The sequence below is a fragment of the Anabrus simplex genome, chromosome 1, assembly GCF_040414725.1.
Source record: "Anabrus simplex isolate iqAnaSimp1 chromosome 1, ASM4041472v1, whole genome shotgun sequence".
NCBI classification, from domain to species: Eukaryota; Metazoa; Arthropoda; class Insecta; order Orthoptera; family Tettigoniidae; genus Anabrus; species Anabrus simplex.
In genome coordinates this window covers 1,181,101,975-1,181,119,387 of record NC_090265.1, presented here as the reverse complement: position 1 = coordinate 1,181,119,387, position 17,413 = coordinate 1,181,101,975, and the positions used below count along the sequence as shown (strand labels likewise).

General features: G+C 38.7%; 1 protein-coding gene across 1 annotated transcript in view; it reads left to right on the top strand.

Annotated features, from left to right (window-relative positions):
- The window catches only part of LOC136858171 (solute carrier family 22 member 2), a 509,914-nt gene that overhangs the window by 327,965 nt on the left and 164,536 nt on the right, over window positions 1-17,413 (top strand). Inside the window, exons 9-10 of the mRNA XM_067137526.2 lie at window positions 4,147-4,364; window positions 13,464-13,649. Coding sequence (XP_066993627.2) covers window positions 4,147-4,364; window positions 13,464-13,649 — 404 coding nt within the window. The remainder of the gene's footprint in view (window positions 1-4,146; window positions 4,365-13,463; window positions 13,650-17,413) is intronic.

The following is a 17,413-nucleotide window of genomic DNA, read 5'->3' as shown; positions in this document are numbered from 1 at the left end:
TGAGACCGGAATATGTTCACAGAAGTTTTTTTATTTTTCCAATATGAAATACCAGTGGTACACGAACTTGTAGAACATAGGTGACTGTATTAACGTAAATATATTTCTCGGTAAGCTACTACGACCAGCATAGTGAAAGATTTATTGGCGTCAAGATAGACACCAAACCAATGCCCACCACAATAGTTCAGGTCTATATGTATACTAGTTCTGCGGATGATGAGGAAATCGAAAGAATATATGAAGAGCTAGAAGATTTAATACAATATATGAAAGGTGACGAGAATCTAATTGTGATGGGAGACTAGAATGCAGTGGTAGGCCAAGGAAGTGAAGGTAATACAGTTGGAGAATTCAGATTGGGACAAAGGAACGAAAGAGGAAGTCGGCTGGTTGAATTCTGCACTGACCATAATTTAGTCCTTGCCAATACATGGTTAAAACACCACAAACGACGGCTGTATACGTGAACGAGACCTGGGGACACTGGAAGGTATCAAATAGACTTCATTATGATTAGACAAAGATTAAGAAACCAGGTATTGGATTGCAAAACTTTCCCAGAAGCAGACATGGACCCTGACCACAACTTGCTGGTCATGAAATGCCATCTGAAGTTCAAGAAATTGAAGAAAGGAAAGAATGCAAGGAGATGGGATCTAGACATGTTGAAGGAAAGGAGTGTGGGGGATTGTTTCAAGGAACATGTTGCACAAGGGCTAAATGAAAAGGCTGAAGGAAGCTCAATAGAGGAAGATTGGATAGTCATGAAAATTGAAATTAGTAGGGCTGCTGAAGGAATGTTAGGAAGGAAGAAAAGATCAACTGAGAATCAGTGGATAACTCAGGAGATACTAGACCTGACTGATGAACGACGAAAATACAAGAATGCTAAAAATGAAGAGGGCAGGAAAGAATACAGGCGATTAAAGAATGAAGTCGATAGAAAGTGCAAAGTAGCTAAGGAAGAATGGCTGAAGGAGAAGTGCAAGAATGTCGAAGGTTGTATGATCCTAGGAAAGGTAGATGCTGCATACAGGAAAATCAAGGAAAGCTTTGGAGAAATAAAATCTAGGTGTAAGAAAGAAGACAAAGCAGAAAGATGGCAGAAACATGTCCTGCAGTTGTATCAAGGTAAAGATGAAGATGATTTGGTTCTGGAACAAGATGATGTTTTTTATGCTGATGAAATAGGAGACCCAATTTTGAGGTCAGAGTTTGACAGAGCTATGAGAGACCTATATAGGAACAAGGAACCTGGAATTGTTGATATTCCCTCTGGATTACTGACTGCCTTAGAAGAAACAAGGATGGCATGGTTATTCCATTTAGTGTGTAAGATGTTTGAGACAGGAGAAGTGCCATCCGATTTTCGGCAGAATGTTGTTATACCTATTCCTAAGAAAGCCGGTGCTGACAAGTGTGAAAACTACCGCACCATTAGTTTAGTATCTCGTGCCTGAAAAATTTTAACACGTATTATTTATAGAAGAATGGGAAGACAAGTTGAAGCTGAAATGGGAGAAGATCAATTTGGCTTCAAAAGAAATGTTGGAACACGTGAAGCAATCCTGACTTTATGTCTGATCTTAGAGGATCGAATTAATAAGGACAAGCCCACGTACATGGCATTCGTAGATCTAGAAAAGGCATTAGATAATGTTGATTGGTCCAAGCTATTTAAGATTTTGAAGGTGATTTGGATCAGTTACGGAGAACGAAGAATTATCTACAATCTGTATAAAAATCAGTCTGCAGTGATAAGAATCGAGGGCTTTGAAAAAGAAGCAGCAATCCAGAAAGGAGTGAAGCAGTGCTGTAGTTTGTCCCCCCTCCTTTTCAGTCTTTACATAGAATAGGCAGTAAAGGAAATCAAAGAGGAGTTTGGAAAGGGAATCACAATCCAAGGAGAGGAAATCAAAACCTTGAGATTTGCCGATGATATTGTTATTTTATTTGAAACTTCAGAAGATCTCGAGAAGCTGCTGAATGGTATGGACGAAGTCTTGGGTAAGGAGTACAAGATGAAAATAAATAAGTCCAAAACAAAAGTAATGGAGTGCAGTCGAACGAAGATAGGTGATGCAGGAAATATTCGATTAGGAAATGAAGTCTTACAGGAAGTAGATGAATATTGTTACTTGGGTAGTAAAATAACTAACGATGGCAGAAGTAAGGAGGGCATAAAATGCAGGCTAGCACAAGCAAGGAAGTCCTTTCTTAAGAAAATAAATTTGCTCACTTCAAACATTGATATAGGGATTAGAAAGATGTTTCTGAAGACTTTCATCTGGAGCGTGGTATTGTATGGACGATAACTAGCTCATAAATAAAGAGAATAGAAGCAGCTTTTGAAATGTGGTGTTACAAAAGAATGCTGAATGTGAGATGGATAGATCTAATCACGAATGAAGAGATACTGAATCGAATTGGTGAGAGGAGATCGATTTGGCTAAATTTGACGAGAAGAACAGATAGAATGATAGTACACATCTTGACACCCAGGACTTGTTCAGTTGGTTTTGAAGGAAGTTTATGTGGTAGGAACGGTAGGGGTAGACCAAGGTATGAATATGACAAGCAGATTAGAGCAGGATGCAATAGTTACGTAGAAATGATACGGTGGCATGACAGCAGCATCAAATCAGTTTATTGACTGATGACTGAAACAACAATGGGTGAAGATACCATTATATTTTGAGTTTATGAGATTTGAATTCAGCTTTTAACCTCGTAAGAGAAATGAAATTATGAACAAGAAAGGAATAAGTATGCTAGCATGCAGTTAAGATCCCATGACTTGGTCGGGAATCAAATCTAGTACTCGTGAATTGTCAGTCCGAAGACCAGAACTCTGAGCATTCGACCACGGGAAATGATAGAGAGAGAGGTCGTTCCTATGAAGATAGAACATGAACAATATGCATACCCGTCTTAGATATGTAAGAAAATAGACATAGTAGGTAGCTTCATGTATTGTACGTATTGCTTGTTCTCGTATCTAACCTGGCTTTGCTTTGTTGAGGTGGTGGCCCAATCAGCATATTTCCTTGGTGATCCATAGAAAGATAAATGCTGAAAATATCAGTATTATCTGCGACATCATTTTATATAAATAATAGGTTTGTTATAAATAGAGCCCGGATTATATGTAATTACATGTTCTACAAGAAAAGCTAAAATGTCGGCGAATCACACGAAAAGGACCATTGTTACAGGAGCTTAAAGTTACATATTTTTACATATTTCGATGCATAATAAATATTTTGATAAGTATTGCATATTTTAAATATTTTGAAGGATATTGCGCAACTGAAAGAAAACACATTTTTTTCACAAATTTTTTAGTTAAAAACTTGAAAATAGTTTAAGAAGCCTCTAACTTCTGAAAATAATTAACTAATAATTTAAAGTGAGTAGTCTGTCGATGAATCGCATCCCTTAGCTATATTGATGGTTGTACATCCTTTAAGAAGTGACGGTACAGTGTTAAGGGTAGGCCAATGACATGTCGCTGCTCTTGCGGAGAAAGACACAAAGTATGACAAGCGTATTGGGTGCAGCTCCCTGAAAATGAGAACTTATCTTCCAGCATCATTCCTCATTTGAAGTAGGCATCAGTGACTTCATGTGAAGTGAAATGTCTTTTTGTATATATAAGGATATACTAACAGACAGAAGGCATTCGATTTGCTTCCTTTTCTGTGTAAAAGAATACATCAAATAAAGCTTATATATTTAGTTACATATTTTTTATTTATTACATATTTAACTACATATTTTGTCAATTTTAGCTACATATTTATGTATATATTTCTTAATTTTGTACTACATATAATCCGGGCTCTAGTTATAAGGTGGAAAAACCCATCGACCAGACCTACATGGAAAATAGAAAACAGATCACCCGATCATAGGATGCATGTTTCAGAGAATTCACCTAAAAAGAATAACTTGAGAATAATTATTTTCTATATATCTACAACATGTTACGTAAATCTCGCATATAGTGGGAATATTTTAATTATTAATTGTAGCATTATATGTGAGTATTCAAAACTATAATGGACTATCGGCTTTCTCTCCCCCCTGATAGTAACTAAATCTATGTAGACTTCAAACTAATACGTTTCTTTTCTGTCACAGGATGACGAATACATTCGTGTATTTCGGATTGTCGCTTAATTCTGTGGCAGTTGGTAGTAACAAATACACCAGTTTTATTCTGGTGTGTCTGATCGAGCTACCAGGGTACACACTCACTTACTTCGTGCTGGGTAGTCGACTAGGCCGTAAGAGCTCCCTGTGTGCGTCACTACTACTGAGTGGAGCCTGCTGCATTGCCTTCATGTTCGTGCCCAAAGGTAAGGCATTGTCCATCACAGAGACCACACTGTTTTCATGTCCATTGCTACTGATATTGCTGTGATGTTCGTGCCTAAAATATATAAGGCAATCTACTTCGCAGAGACCGGACCTTATTCATATTCACCTTTAAAGCAGGTAAATCATTGACCATAACTGCTGACCGGTCCCTGTTGCATTGCCTCCGTGTAAGGTGCTGTTCTCTGGAGGCGGAAGGTACAACTTTTACATACACCTAAAGGTAGGCAATACACTGTACACTACTGTGAGGCGTGCAGTCACGCGCGTGCCCAATGTTTAGGCGTTTTCCTCCATAGAAACCATATTCTTCTTATTCACCTGAAGCAAATTGACCAGATGACCGGTCAATGGGACAGTACAGTAAGTTGTTCAATCTGTTTTACCGGTGTCGCAACTGGTTTTCTTGGGACGGCTATGTGTCCCGTTTTGTTTTCAATAACGTACGTAATATTATAATATGCACTCAAATCTGTCTATATGAAGGTGTTTTTTAATTTTTTTACCTACATCACTGTTAAGAGGGAATGTTACTGACGGTCATCGTACGTCTTAGCATCTTACTAAATAAACGAGGCACATAGAACTGAAGCTAGAATGGTTTCTAGAGTACATCCACGCCCTGCTTGTTAACCAGAGTCCTCGCTGTTTACGTCAGTAAGGTTCTAAACCTCGAAGTCTGTTGTAAATAAGTTGTGTAAAGTAATAATAATGCATAAAGTAAGTAAATAGTTAAACAGAGAATAATGTTATTTGGAGCCCGATAATAAACTTGTCTAATGTTTATAGCAAGTAGGCCTAATAATACTGGCGTGTGGCCTCCGCAGAGCCTGATGCAGGTCTTTCAAGTTGACGCATTTTAAGTTTCCTGCGTGTCCGTGAGAGTGGGTCCATGCTTATTATTAACTCTAATGCTGAAGATTGCACACACAGACACCCAGTCCATAAGCAATTGGAATTAACCAATGAAAGTTAAAATCCACGACCCCACCGGATATAGAACCAGAAACACTTTTGGACCAAAGGCCAGGACGCTGACCATTTATTCATGGAGCCATACATTCTTTTGAGGAAACGAAGACCTATATTAACAACGTATTTTAGAATCTCTTGGATATTTCTTACATTTATTTTCTTAATAGTGACGTTACATACAGATTTTCTTCATTTTGCATAGCTAATTATTTACTAAATTAAATTTCTCTTATAAAAAAAAATAATATAGCACATATTGCTCATATAAATGAAAACACACTAACATGAAAAATTCTCATAAATGTATTTAATAGTTTTGGAATGATGGTGATAACTATGTGCAAAAATGAAAATGACAAAATATGAGCAACATGTATAGAACTGAGTGGGGCATACATGAACATTTACGAATACATATTTTGAAGCAGAAAAGTTAATTAAGCATTTACCGCCAGATTAAGGACTAAAGTATGTTCCATAAAGAAAATGCAATTTTTGACCCATGAAAGTCTACCAAACTCGTAACTAAAATAGCATGCATTCTGCTGCATTTCCTGTATGTGCGTATTCAATGGTTTGATGCTCACAAAGAGAAAAACTTTCACATTCACCTAAAGGTAGGCAGCATATTCCGCACCCTTTATTATTCCTGTATGACTATTACGACGGTAAGAATCTTTACACTTTTTTTAACAAATCTACAGGTACTGACACGAGCCAGGTTCATCACCTGTATGCAGTTATAAAGTTGCTCTATTATTACAAATATAAACCTCATTTACATTTACTACATCTGGTTAGACCTTCTAAAAGTGCCTTATTGCTTATACACAATCTTGAAATCGCCTCTAAATGGGTAACATACCTCCACCATTCTCATCACATTCGTACAAAGCAGGGACCATTATAAGCCAAAGACGACCAATTTATACTGCTTCTTAGTTCTTAATAGGGACCATTTGTAGGACCTAGAATAAACAAACCCAAAGTAGTATAACATCTCCAACTTGACAACAAATTTTTGACTATTATTTCGACATTTATTTTCCAATATTATTTTGTTTTTCCTTACTAATATACATTCGTAAATTGCTTAAAAATTGTTTTGATTCAATAAGTTATATTTTGGACAATGGATTTGTAAGATAATTACAATGTACATGGACCTATAACTTTGGACTGATTGGAACCCTGGCGATTGGAACCGGGCGAGCTGGCCGTGCGGTTAGGGCCGCGCAGCTGTGAGCTTGCATCCGGAAGATAGTGGGTTCGAATCCCACTGTCGGCAGCCCTGAAGATGGTTTTCCGTGGTTTCCCACTTCCACACCAGACAAATGCTGGGGCTGTAATTTCATTAAGGCCACGGCCGCTTCCATCCCACTCTTAGCCCTTTTCCCATCGTCACCATAAGACCTATCTGTGTCGGTGCCACGTAAAACCAGTTGTAAAAAAGATACCTTTTATTATTTGTTACCTGTTACCTATGGCGCGACGACCCGTTTTCGGGTCATGGCCTCCCCAGTTGCTCTCCGTCAAACTTGTCGATCTCGCGCAGCAACTCTCCAATTCCGGATCTTGAGGATGTGTGCTGCGTCCTGATGTACACTATCTTCCCATCTGTTACGTGGCCTTCCCACAGGCCTTCCTCTTCCAGAGTCTCCTAAGAATACCTTCTTTGGTATTCGGTGTTATTCCATCCTAATTAGATGACCTGCCCATTTAAGTCTCTTAATTCGAATGGCATGTGAGAAGGGTGTCTCCCCATACAGGGAGTATAGTTCATTGTTATATCTAATTCTCCATTTCCCTCGTACACACATGGCTCCATACATTCTCTTCAGGATTTTCCTTTCGAAGGAATCTATCTTCTCCACAGCTTTCTTTGGGAGGGTCCACGTATCACTTCCATACGTCACTATACTGCGAATGAGGGTTTTGTATAGCATAACTTTTAGGCTCTGGTTTATATCTCTACTTCTGTAAAGAGGTAGTACTGCAAAGCACGCTCTATTGGCAGCTTGAATTCTTGCCTGTATTTCTACCATTTCCTCATTCTTGTTGGTTAGATGTACACCACGGTATTTAAACTCATCCAGCACCTCCACTTTGGATCCTTCAGGAACAAGTTGGTCATCTGTATACGTCCTTCTCCGAGCCTGCACCATTACCTTCGTCTTTTGTTCATTGATCTTAAGTCCAATCTCTTTGCCTTCTCTACTCAAGTCTTAATGCTTCTTTAACTGTCCTTGTTGTTCTTCCCATCAAATTAATGTCATCAGCATATCCAACTAGTTGAGCTGTTTCGTATAGAAGTATTCCACTGGTGTCCACCCTTAACTTTCTAATCACTGATTCTAGTGCCACGTTAAATAGAATTGGTGCTAGGCCATCTCCTTGCTTCAATCCCTGATTCACTTCGAAGAAGCTGCCTACTTCAGTCTGAAATTTCACTCCCACCATCGTATTTCTCATATTTAATTTCACCAGTCGCACCAGCTTTTCTGGTATCTAGAAGTCTCTTAATATCTCCATTAATTTATCCCTGTCAGTAGAGTCGTATGCTTGATGAAAGTCGATAAACATCTGTACCACATCTATGCCCCGTTCCCAACACTTGTTTCACAGTAAATATCTGATCAATAGTGGATCTTCCCTTCCGGAACCCTGCCTGGTATTCTCCTGTAATTTCTTCCACCAGGGATTCTAGTCTCATCTTCAGGATGGAAGTGAACAGCTTATATACTGTACACAGCAGTGTGATCCCTCTATAATTGCTACATACCAACTTATCCCCTTTTTTGTGTATTGGGCATATGATGCCTTTGCGCCAGTCTTCAGGCATTTCTTCTGTATTCCACACACTCACAATTAGATCATGTATAGTTTCTTGTAGTGTGGTTCCTCCGTATTTCCACAACTCTGAAGGTATTCCATCGATACCTGGTGCTTTATTGTTTTTCAGTTGCTGTATGGCTTCTATCACTTCTTGCATAGATGGTGTTGTGACTTCCGATTCATCTGTCTCATTGTTATTCCTTGAGCTAGTTGGTGTTTTCCCTTCTATTTCTACTGGGTTCAGGAGGTGTTGGAAATATTCCTTCTATCTATCTTGGATCCCTGCTTTACCTCCCAAAAGCTGTCCTTCTTACACATGTTTCTTCTTGCCTTGAATCCTTCTTTCACTTCCTTAACTTCTCAGTAAGCAATGTAGCTATTATCTTTAAATTCCTCCACTATTCTCGCCATTTTCTCATTTAAATTTTTTCTCTTCTTTCTTCGGCATACATTCCTTACTTCTTTATTCTGATTTTCAACCTCTTGTTTCTTCACCCTTGTTGTTCTCTCTAGGTATGCTTTATATGCCTGATCTCTTTCTTCTATGGCTTTTTGTCATTCATCAAACCATTCCTTTGTGTTCCTTTCGGGTACAATGTCTATACTCCGTACGGCTCTACTTCTATATTGACGTTTTGGCAGATTTTGGCTCGGTCTGGTGGTTATGCGCTGAAGCATAGACATCCAACCAATCCCCATCTACCATTCGTATCGATTTATATCGGCACAGCACGATCTCGAAACCCAGTTGCCAACTCTAATATTTACATCCGCCACGTGGTTAACCTATCTCGCTCAGCATGTGACGTATTCAGTACGCCTCGCGATCTTTTGCATTTTCCTTCAGTAATTAGTGAGTTTTTCATATTGTTGGAGGGTTCTAGTGACTCTGAGATCAGTGGAGTGTTCCCTTTGTAGGCCATAACCTCCTTCCTGTGCCAGCCATTAGCGGTGAGTGATGTTTTATTTCCCCATTCTCTTTTATTCTTAATAATATATACTCTTATTAGTGTCAGATGTTGTTAGTAAGTGTAGTTCTTGTTAATTTGTTTTCAATCTACATTCATTAGTTTTACTGAGTACGGTATTGCATTTTACAAGGGCTGTTTACCGCGGTCGTATTGCATTGTCTGTTCTCGCGGGCGTAGCGCGTTGGCAACAAAGGAAAGGCGATGATCATTTGTTTTGCGAAACTTCAATTTAGAAGTAAGACCGTGGGGAGTACAGTGTGTCCTTTGCCACGGCCTTAACTCTTTCCTTCAGAGCAACCCATTTTGTTTCGACCGTTGCTGTTTGGTCCTTATTATATTTCTCTACCAGAATTTATGCCATTCTTTCCCCTTATCTTTCTAATACTTCCTTATTCTTCAGTTCATTAGTATTGTATTTTTCTATCCTACTCCTTCCTTCCTTCCTTCCTTCCTTCCTTCCTTCCTTCCTTCCTTCCTTCCTTCCTTCCTTTCATAATGCGGCACCTTAAGATTGCCTTAACTAGAAAGTGGTCGGAGCCACAACTTGTTCTCCATGATATTGGATGCCTATCTTTTCTCCATCATTACATGGTCTATTTGATTATAGGTCTTTCCATCCGGCGATATCCGTGTTTGCTTGTGTACCTCTTTATGAGGGAAACAAGAATACATCACTTTCATGTTTCTGCTGGTAGCAAGGTCAAGCAATCTCTGTCCATTATCATTAGTATTGTGGTGTACCCGATGGATCCGTATTATTCCTTGATATATCTCCTCCTTCCCAATTTGTGCACTTAGGCCTCCTATCATCATCTTAGCATCGTTTGATGGGACTGAATCTAGCACTCGTTCCAGTTCCAGTTCCTTGACTATCTGTTCCTTGTCTTCCGTTGATGCATATACATTTACGATTGTTAGATTATAGAATCGCATTTTAACACGCAGTGTTGCCAATCTTTCATTTACTGCCAAAAACTGTAGTACACCACCTTTCGCTTGTGTTCGCACTATAAATGCTAGTCCTCCTCCTTGTGAATTCCTTGGCATCCCACTACTAAATATTGTGTGGGGTTTGGTGTACCAGAACTCATCTCTTCCTGACTATATTGTTTCTTGTATGGCTGCTATGTCCACTTTGTTGACTTCTAGTTTCTCCGTCAATACTTTCAATGCTCCGGCTCGTAGAAGGGTGAGTACATTCTATGTACCAATTGCGCAGTTAACTTCCTTTATCTTAGCTCGTCGTCTATTAAATCCACCATTCCGAGGCATATTTTGGGGCTTCGCAACAGTTTGTTTTCCGGAGCGAGTTTGCAAGCCGTGCTCCAACTCCCAGTAATACTAGAGGACCAATGTTTTCTATTAGGGTTGTCTCTCTTAGCTGATTGGTCCCAATTTAAGCGTCGGGAACTCGCTTTCCGCCCTTACATGACTTAGCCGTGTACCTTAAAGAATGTACCCCTTGCCCAGAGGTCACGCCGTGGAGGTGCATGTATCGGACTTGGTAGGAATAAATGGCATTCCTTGTGTTTTGCTAGTGCATTTCCATCAGCAAGAAGTGCACACACAGGACCACATACTACCCCTTCGACTTCCTTTATTATTTGTAGTATGTTCTTTACATGAGCCTCCGTGGCTCAGACGGCAGCGCGTCGGCCTTGCACCGCTGGATACCGTGATTCAAATCCCGGTCATTCCATGTGAGATTTGTGCTGGACAAAGCGGAGGCGGGACAGGTTTTTCTTCGGATACTCCGGTTTTCCATGTCATCTTTCATTCCAGCAACACTCCCCTTCAAAGCATCTATCAGTCATTAATAAATCTCTTTGAGAGTGGCGACCCCATCGTACTAATAGCCTATATCTGCTTAATTCATTACATCCCTGACGCGGTCAAAGACTGGAAAACATGTCGTAGGTTTTCATTTTCAGTTTTTTTTTACATATAACCATTATAACTGCACAGTATTTAATTCTGCAACAAAAAGCTGTGAAATAAAGATTTGTGTTTTACCGTATTATAAACAATATTAACGTAGAGTAACGTTTTTTTCGGAGGTGCTACATGGTCACAAGCGAGAAGCAGACAGCGTTAACAACAACCGTACAGTGCATGAGTGTACTCTGCTAAGTAAAACTAGAGTGTGACAAATAAGCCTATATTGCACGTTTCGTTCATCTATTTGTGCATTTCAAAACACGGTTAAGAGAAAAATATTTTTAGAATAAAGTATTAATAGTAGTAATAATTATCAACATATTGTAACAAGTTAAGACATATTTTAAAAATATGTCCGGGATTAATCCCTTGGTAACTGAGACTAGAGTTGTGAAGGTTCCTCTAAAACAGAGCGAGTAAAGTCGAATAGTAAAATATTATAAATAGAAATGGTCATTGATATGTTTGTCTCGTTTCACTGCTAAAAACATCTATTCGACGCATGATATTCTCATCATCCCCTGTGGGTGGGGGACGCAGACGAAGAATACACCCACGGTATCCCCTACCTGTCGTAAGAGGCGACTAAAAGGGGCGACCAAGAGATGATGCAATTAGAACCATGAGACTACGTGTGATTAGTACCATTGCATGAGGAAGACCATGGGTCGACGTAGCTTGCGATTAATACCACCATGTGAGGAACACCATGGGGCTACGTTACCTAGGAGTAGTACCATTATATGAAGAACACCACAGGTCTACGGTTCCTCTGATTAGTACTACTATGTGAGGAACACCGCGGGTTTTGCTGTTCCCGGTGATTAGTACCACTATGTGAGGAACACCATGGGTCTGTTTTGCCTGCGAGTGATGCCAATATGTTTGACATAACATGGATCTGCGTTCCTTGTGATTAGTACCACTATAGGAGGAACACCATGGTTCTGCTTTACCACCGACTATTGCTAACAAAATCCCGGTCACCGTACCCTCATAAGAACCCCTTTTTATAACAAGTATCATCTCAGAAAAGAAGGCATTGTGATTTGGAACCACTGATTGTTTTAGATTCATCGCCATTTTTCATCATCATTCGTTTTTTTATTTTAGTCAGTGGATACATTTTGAAATTATAATTATTGTTTCATTCTGTTGCATCTCGTACCATTAGTGGCCGATGACAGCTGTTAGGCCCTTTTAAACAACAAACATCATCATAATCTGATCATCAAAACTATTTAAGTTTTTCTCTTTTATCGCTTGTACTACATGACTATATTTTTCTAGAAACGGAGACAAGGAACTAAAGTATCAACATAAATTGATGGATTTTTAAAATATTTACTGATAACGCATAAATTATCCGAAAAACAAATTAGTAAATAATTTCCAATAAAAAAATTTAAAATTGTTTCTAGGTCACTGGTGCCACCTTGGTTCATTTTGAATTTTGAATGGGATTAACACCGTGATTACTGACACTACGTGAGTTTTAAGGTCAAAATCCAACACGGAATCCATTGGAATTCGAACTTCAGCCATCCAGTTGGAAATCCAGCAGCACTAATCACGCCCTCTAGTAAATAACTTCCAATACTAAGTTTATCATTCAGAATATACAATGGACACAGCGCTGGTAGCACACGTTATATTGATGTTGCCATTGATGCTTTCATGGCCCGTACTTATAGACATGGTATAGGCTTTTGGACTTCTGCCGTGTCAAGAAAACAACGTGAAATTCTTTACGTTTCGCAGAGAACTTTGCTCTGCGTCATAATAGAAGTGGAAATGGTACGTTCATTCGTCATCAGGGCGAACGAACGAACGTACCATTTCCACTTCTATTATAACGTCTAAATTCAAAGCTCATTGTTTAAGAAGCCTTTCTCGTGGACAGTTGAGATTTATTCTGATGACGCAGAGCACAGTTCTCCGCGAAACGTAAAGAATTTCACCTTATTTTCTTGACACGGCATAAGCCCAAAAGCTTGTATCAAGTCTATAAGTTATTCTATTTTAATTTTTTCTTGCTGGGATATCCTTTCCATCCAAACAATTTAGTTCCAGTAGGCGTCCGAATCCGTGAAGTAACGGTTATCTGTCGTTCTTAGAGTTTCAGGTTCGATTCCCGGTGCTGTAAGAAATTTAAGAATGCCAGATAGGCAAGTATATGGTTAAAAAAAGTAAATGCAGTTCATCTCCATTAGGAATTAGTGAAGAGCTGCTCCTCCTCGAGGAATACGAAGAAAATGTGTTTGCTTTTTTAGTCCCTATAGACTAGTACTTCAATATGATTAGTATTATTATTGATTTCACTGTATACGCATTGCATGATGTAAATTATTATGTCCACAGATCTGGAGTGGCTGGGTATGGTGCTGTTCCTGTTCGGCAAGTTCTCCATCACTATAGCCTTCACCACCATCTACATGTACACAGCCGAGCTGTTCCCCACATCACTTCGACACTCACTGCTGGGGGTCTGCTCCATGTTCGGCCGCCTGGGCTCAGTCGTGGCTCCACAAACACCGCTCCTGGTAGGTAGTTGAGAGCTTCTTGCAATTCCCCCGTTGACGACCAGCGACTGTAAACAGTACCGCCCACCAACAATAACCAGATATAAGGCAGTCCAGCACCGAGAGCACCAATAGCATGCCTGCCTCTTTTAGATCATAACCTCCACGCGGACTCCAGTACGAATTTCAAAATCGTGCCAGTCATTAACGAGGAAATTGCGAGAACTATAACAAATTTACGAAAATGATAAAAATAATTACCGAGCAACTAGCTGCACGGATTAGGTCACATAGCTATCACCTTGAATTTGGGAGATAGTAAGTTCGAAACCCGCTGTTGGCAGCCCTGAAAATGGTTTTCCGTAGTTTCCCATTTTCACACCAGGCAAATGCTGTACCTTAATTAAGGCCAGGGTCATTTCCTTCCTACTTCTAGTCCTTTCCTATCCCGTAGTCACCATAAGACCTGTCTGTGTCGGTGCAACGTAAAAATTGTAAAGAACAAGGAGATATATTAATTATTATCTCGCATAATAAAATGCCAGACCTAACATAACTCACAATTTATTATGATATCGTGAATACACATTATTCTGACCTCTCACCCTTAAGAATGCCTATTCTATCCTTTCAAAGTGCACAAATAAAACATCGTAAAATAAACTTGCATAAACACACAATCGATATTGGTACCAATATCATTGCAGTTTTTCTAGTTTTTTTAATGTGCTTTACGTCACTCGACACAGATAGGTCTTATGGCGACGATGGGATAGGACAGGTCTAGGAGTTTGAAGGAGGTGTCCGTATCCTTAATGAAGGTATAGCCCTTTGTCTGATGTAAGAATGGGAAACCGTGGAAAACCATCTTCAGGACTACCGACAGTGGGGTTCGAACGCACTATCTCCCCAATGCAAGCTCACGGCTGTGCGCCACTTAACCGCACAGTCAACTCACTCGGCATCTGTGTTCATTTATCGAAATATAATGTTTACAAATGTATTTGTATTGTCGATTGCTAACCATATAAGAGGGCTGTTAGGATAGGAGTTAAATGCAGAAGACAAAATGCCGAAGTCCGTTAGTTCGTCCTAGTGATTCACACAATTACTTTTAAAAAGAGTTTTTCAATTATCATTGATGTAAATATTGAAAAAAATCTTAAAGAAATGAAATCATAATATGCTTAAGAATTAATGCTTGAAATCGGGAGAAAAAATACAAAGAAATGTCAAGATCAAATTCAAGCAGCTGACTTTTTATTCTAATCGTTTAATTGTATTAACATTTCTTATTAGCGTACTAATAGTTAAAAACACATTTAATACCTCCTAACATAATAAATATTTTAAATATTTAACATATGAAGTTTCGATATTGAAATTTTGAATTAGGATAAGATATCTTATATCTTACTTTTTTAAATGTAAGTAACAAGCTCTTAAAACTGAAAGAAATTGGCAGTGTTTTCATCTTCCTTGTGAGAAATCTGTTCCACCATGGATTATACTCGCTTTAATCGACTTAATTATGATGGTTTTTTCCCGAATACTGCAGTCGCAATTCTACTCTCTAGAAAGACAATATTCTTAAAATTTTACTAAAATCGCTATGAGGTCATGGTGCAGTTCATGCTTAAAATAAACTTTGGATTTAAGTGGAAAAAAAATTTAAACTTGTATTAGAATGGTGCATTTGTAGGTAGATTTTAAAGCAAAATTCATGTTGTGATAATGTGATTGTAGCTCTAAAACAGTGGTGCTCACGCTGGGCACTTCGTCACGCGGGTGCCCAGCACTGCAAGCGGGCGATCAGGCAGGCGATGAGCGTATAATATTCAGTCACAGTGACGTTGTGATTACGTCACAATCCGTCAAGGTTAGGCGAAGTTCTCCCAGTCACTGTTGATCACTGCGACGATACCATTTTCACACCAGGCAAATGCTGGGGCTGTTCCTTAATTAAGGCCACGGCCGCTTCCTTCCCATGGCTAGGCCTATCCTGTCCCATCGTCGCCATAACACCTATCTGTGTCGGTGTGACGTAAAGCAAGTAGCAAAGAAGAAAATATGAAGGAGAGAGGGCCGAAATCCACGTCATTTTCGATTTACATTAAGCGTAATGTGACTAGGAATTTATATTCGAAATGCGCATGTACATATAAAATAATTAGCACACAAATTAACGATTGACACTTCAAAGCGGTCATCTCCACTTATAAACATTACTATACTAGTAAAATATATCACGATATTCCCTTGCACATCGCAAGCATAGACTAGAAATCGGCTCATCTATATATATTGCACCCGCTCACTTCCTGAGTCCCAGACTAGCATTTATCTCAGGGGTGATCAGTTCGAAAACGATAAAAAAAATTATATAAAGAAAATCAAAAATATATATATCGGCGCATCAAATGAACACAGGGATGAACGGGGCATGAAAATTTAAGGTTACGGGGGACGACTCATTCATGGATACAAATTTTTGACTCCACAATAGGACTGGGAAGTGACAACTTAAATTCCATGGGCATACTGGACTAACTACAATGAAAAGATATGGAAACTGTTTCCTATTGAAATTGCAATGAGGAGCAATTTATTCACTTATTTTGCATACTACACATGATGACAATTTTACATTGGGACACTTTAATCCTGAAAAATAAATGACATAATACTTGGATTTTACCTCACTACTCTGGTAGTGTAAAACATCTGGTGAATTCGCCCCAATTGGTTACTGGGGATCGAATTCACATCCGTATGATTGGACGTTTCACCGCTGGAGATCTTCTTTCGGAGACGAAGGCACGACAGTAACTTTTTACTGTCGTCTCCTCGTTCCGTTTGGACATGAGACACTTCCGGTATGTACATTCTGGTGAGCCGGACACCCACCGTGGAAAATGTTATCGCCTCGAAAAAAACGGGAATTTATAATACGGACAAACTCTAGCCTATTATTTCCAGATTCACAAACACGCCAGGTAGAGTTCATTAACTCAAAACCTATTTCAATATTTACACTTGTCAATACGACTAGACGTACGGAAAGGTTCATTACTATGCTCTGACCCTGAAGACATGCGCCGTCCGTGGATTATTTACGTATCTACCGCTAACAATCTCCCCGTGAAAACCCAACATCTGGTTCGGAGCAGTTCGACACAGGATGACTGTCCCTATCATATCCTCCTATGATTATTAAATAATATCATTACCATTCTTTATCTGATCATTATCATATTCTTTGACTACCATCAATTAATTTTATTATTATCATTAATTTCAATTATAATCCTGTATTTGATTATTATCATTTGTCATCCGGGATGATTATATGCCAACCCTTGCCGACGTTTCAAACGAAGGGTCGTTCTTCCTCCTAATTTATCCGCACAATATAATGATCAGCTTCCTCATAAATAATTTTATTATTATTATTATTATTATTATTATTATTATTATTATGATATTCGTAACAATGAATCATCGCCCATTAAATATCTTAATTTCCTTTCATCATAATTATTATTCTCAAATTACTATTGCAAGTTCTTTATCTTCTGCTCCTTCAACTTTTCATTATTATTATTATTATTATTATTATTATTATTATTAACATTATTATTAATAGTGGAAATCGTGATTATCGTAACCCGTAATCATCCTTGCTATAATACTTCAACTTCTCGCTCTTATTATTTTCATCAAAAAAATAAAATTAAAAAAAGGTAGCTTCATTGGTTATTCTTCTTCTCCTTCTTCAAATATTTTATT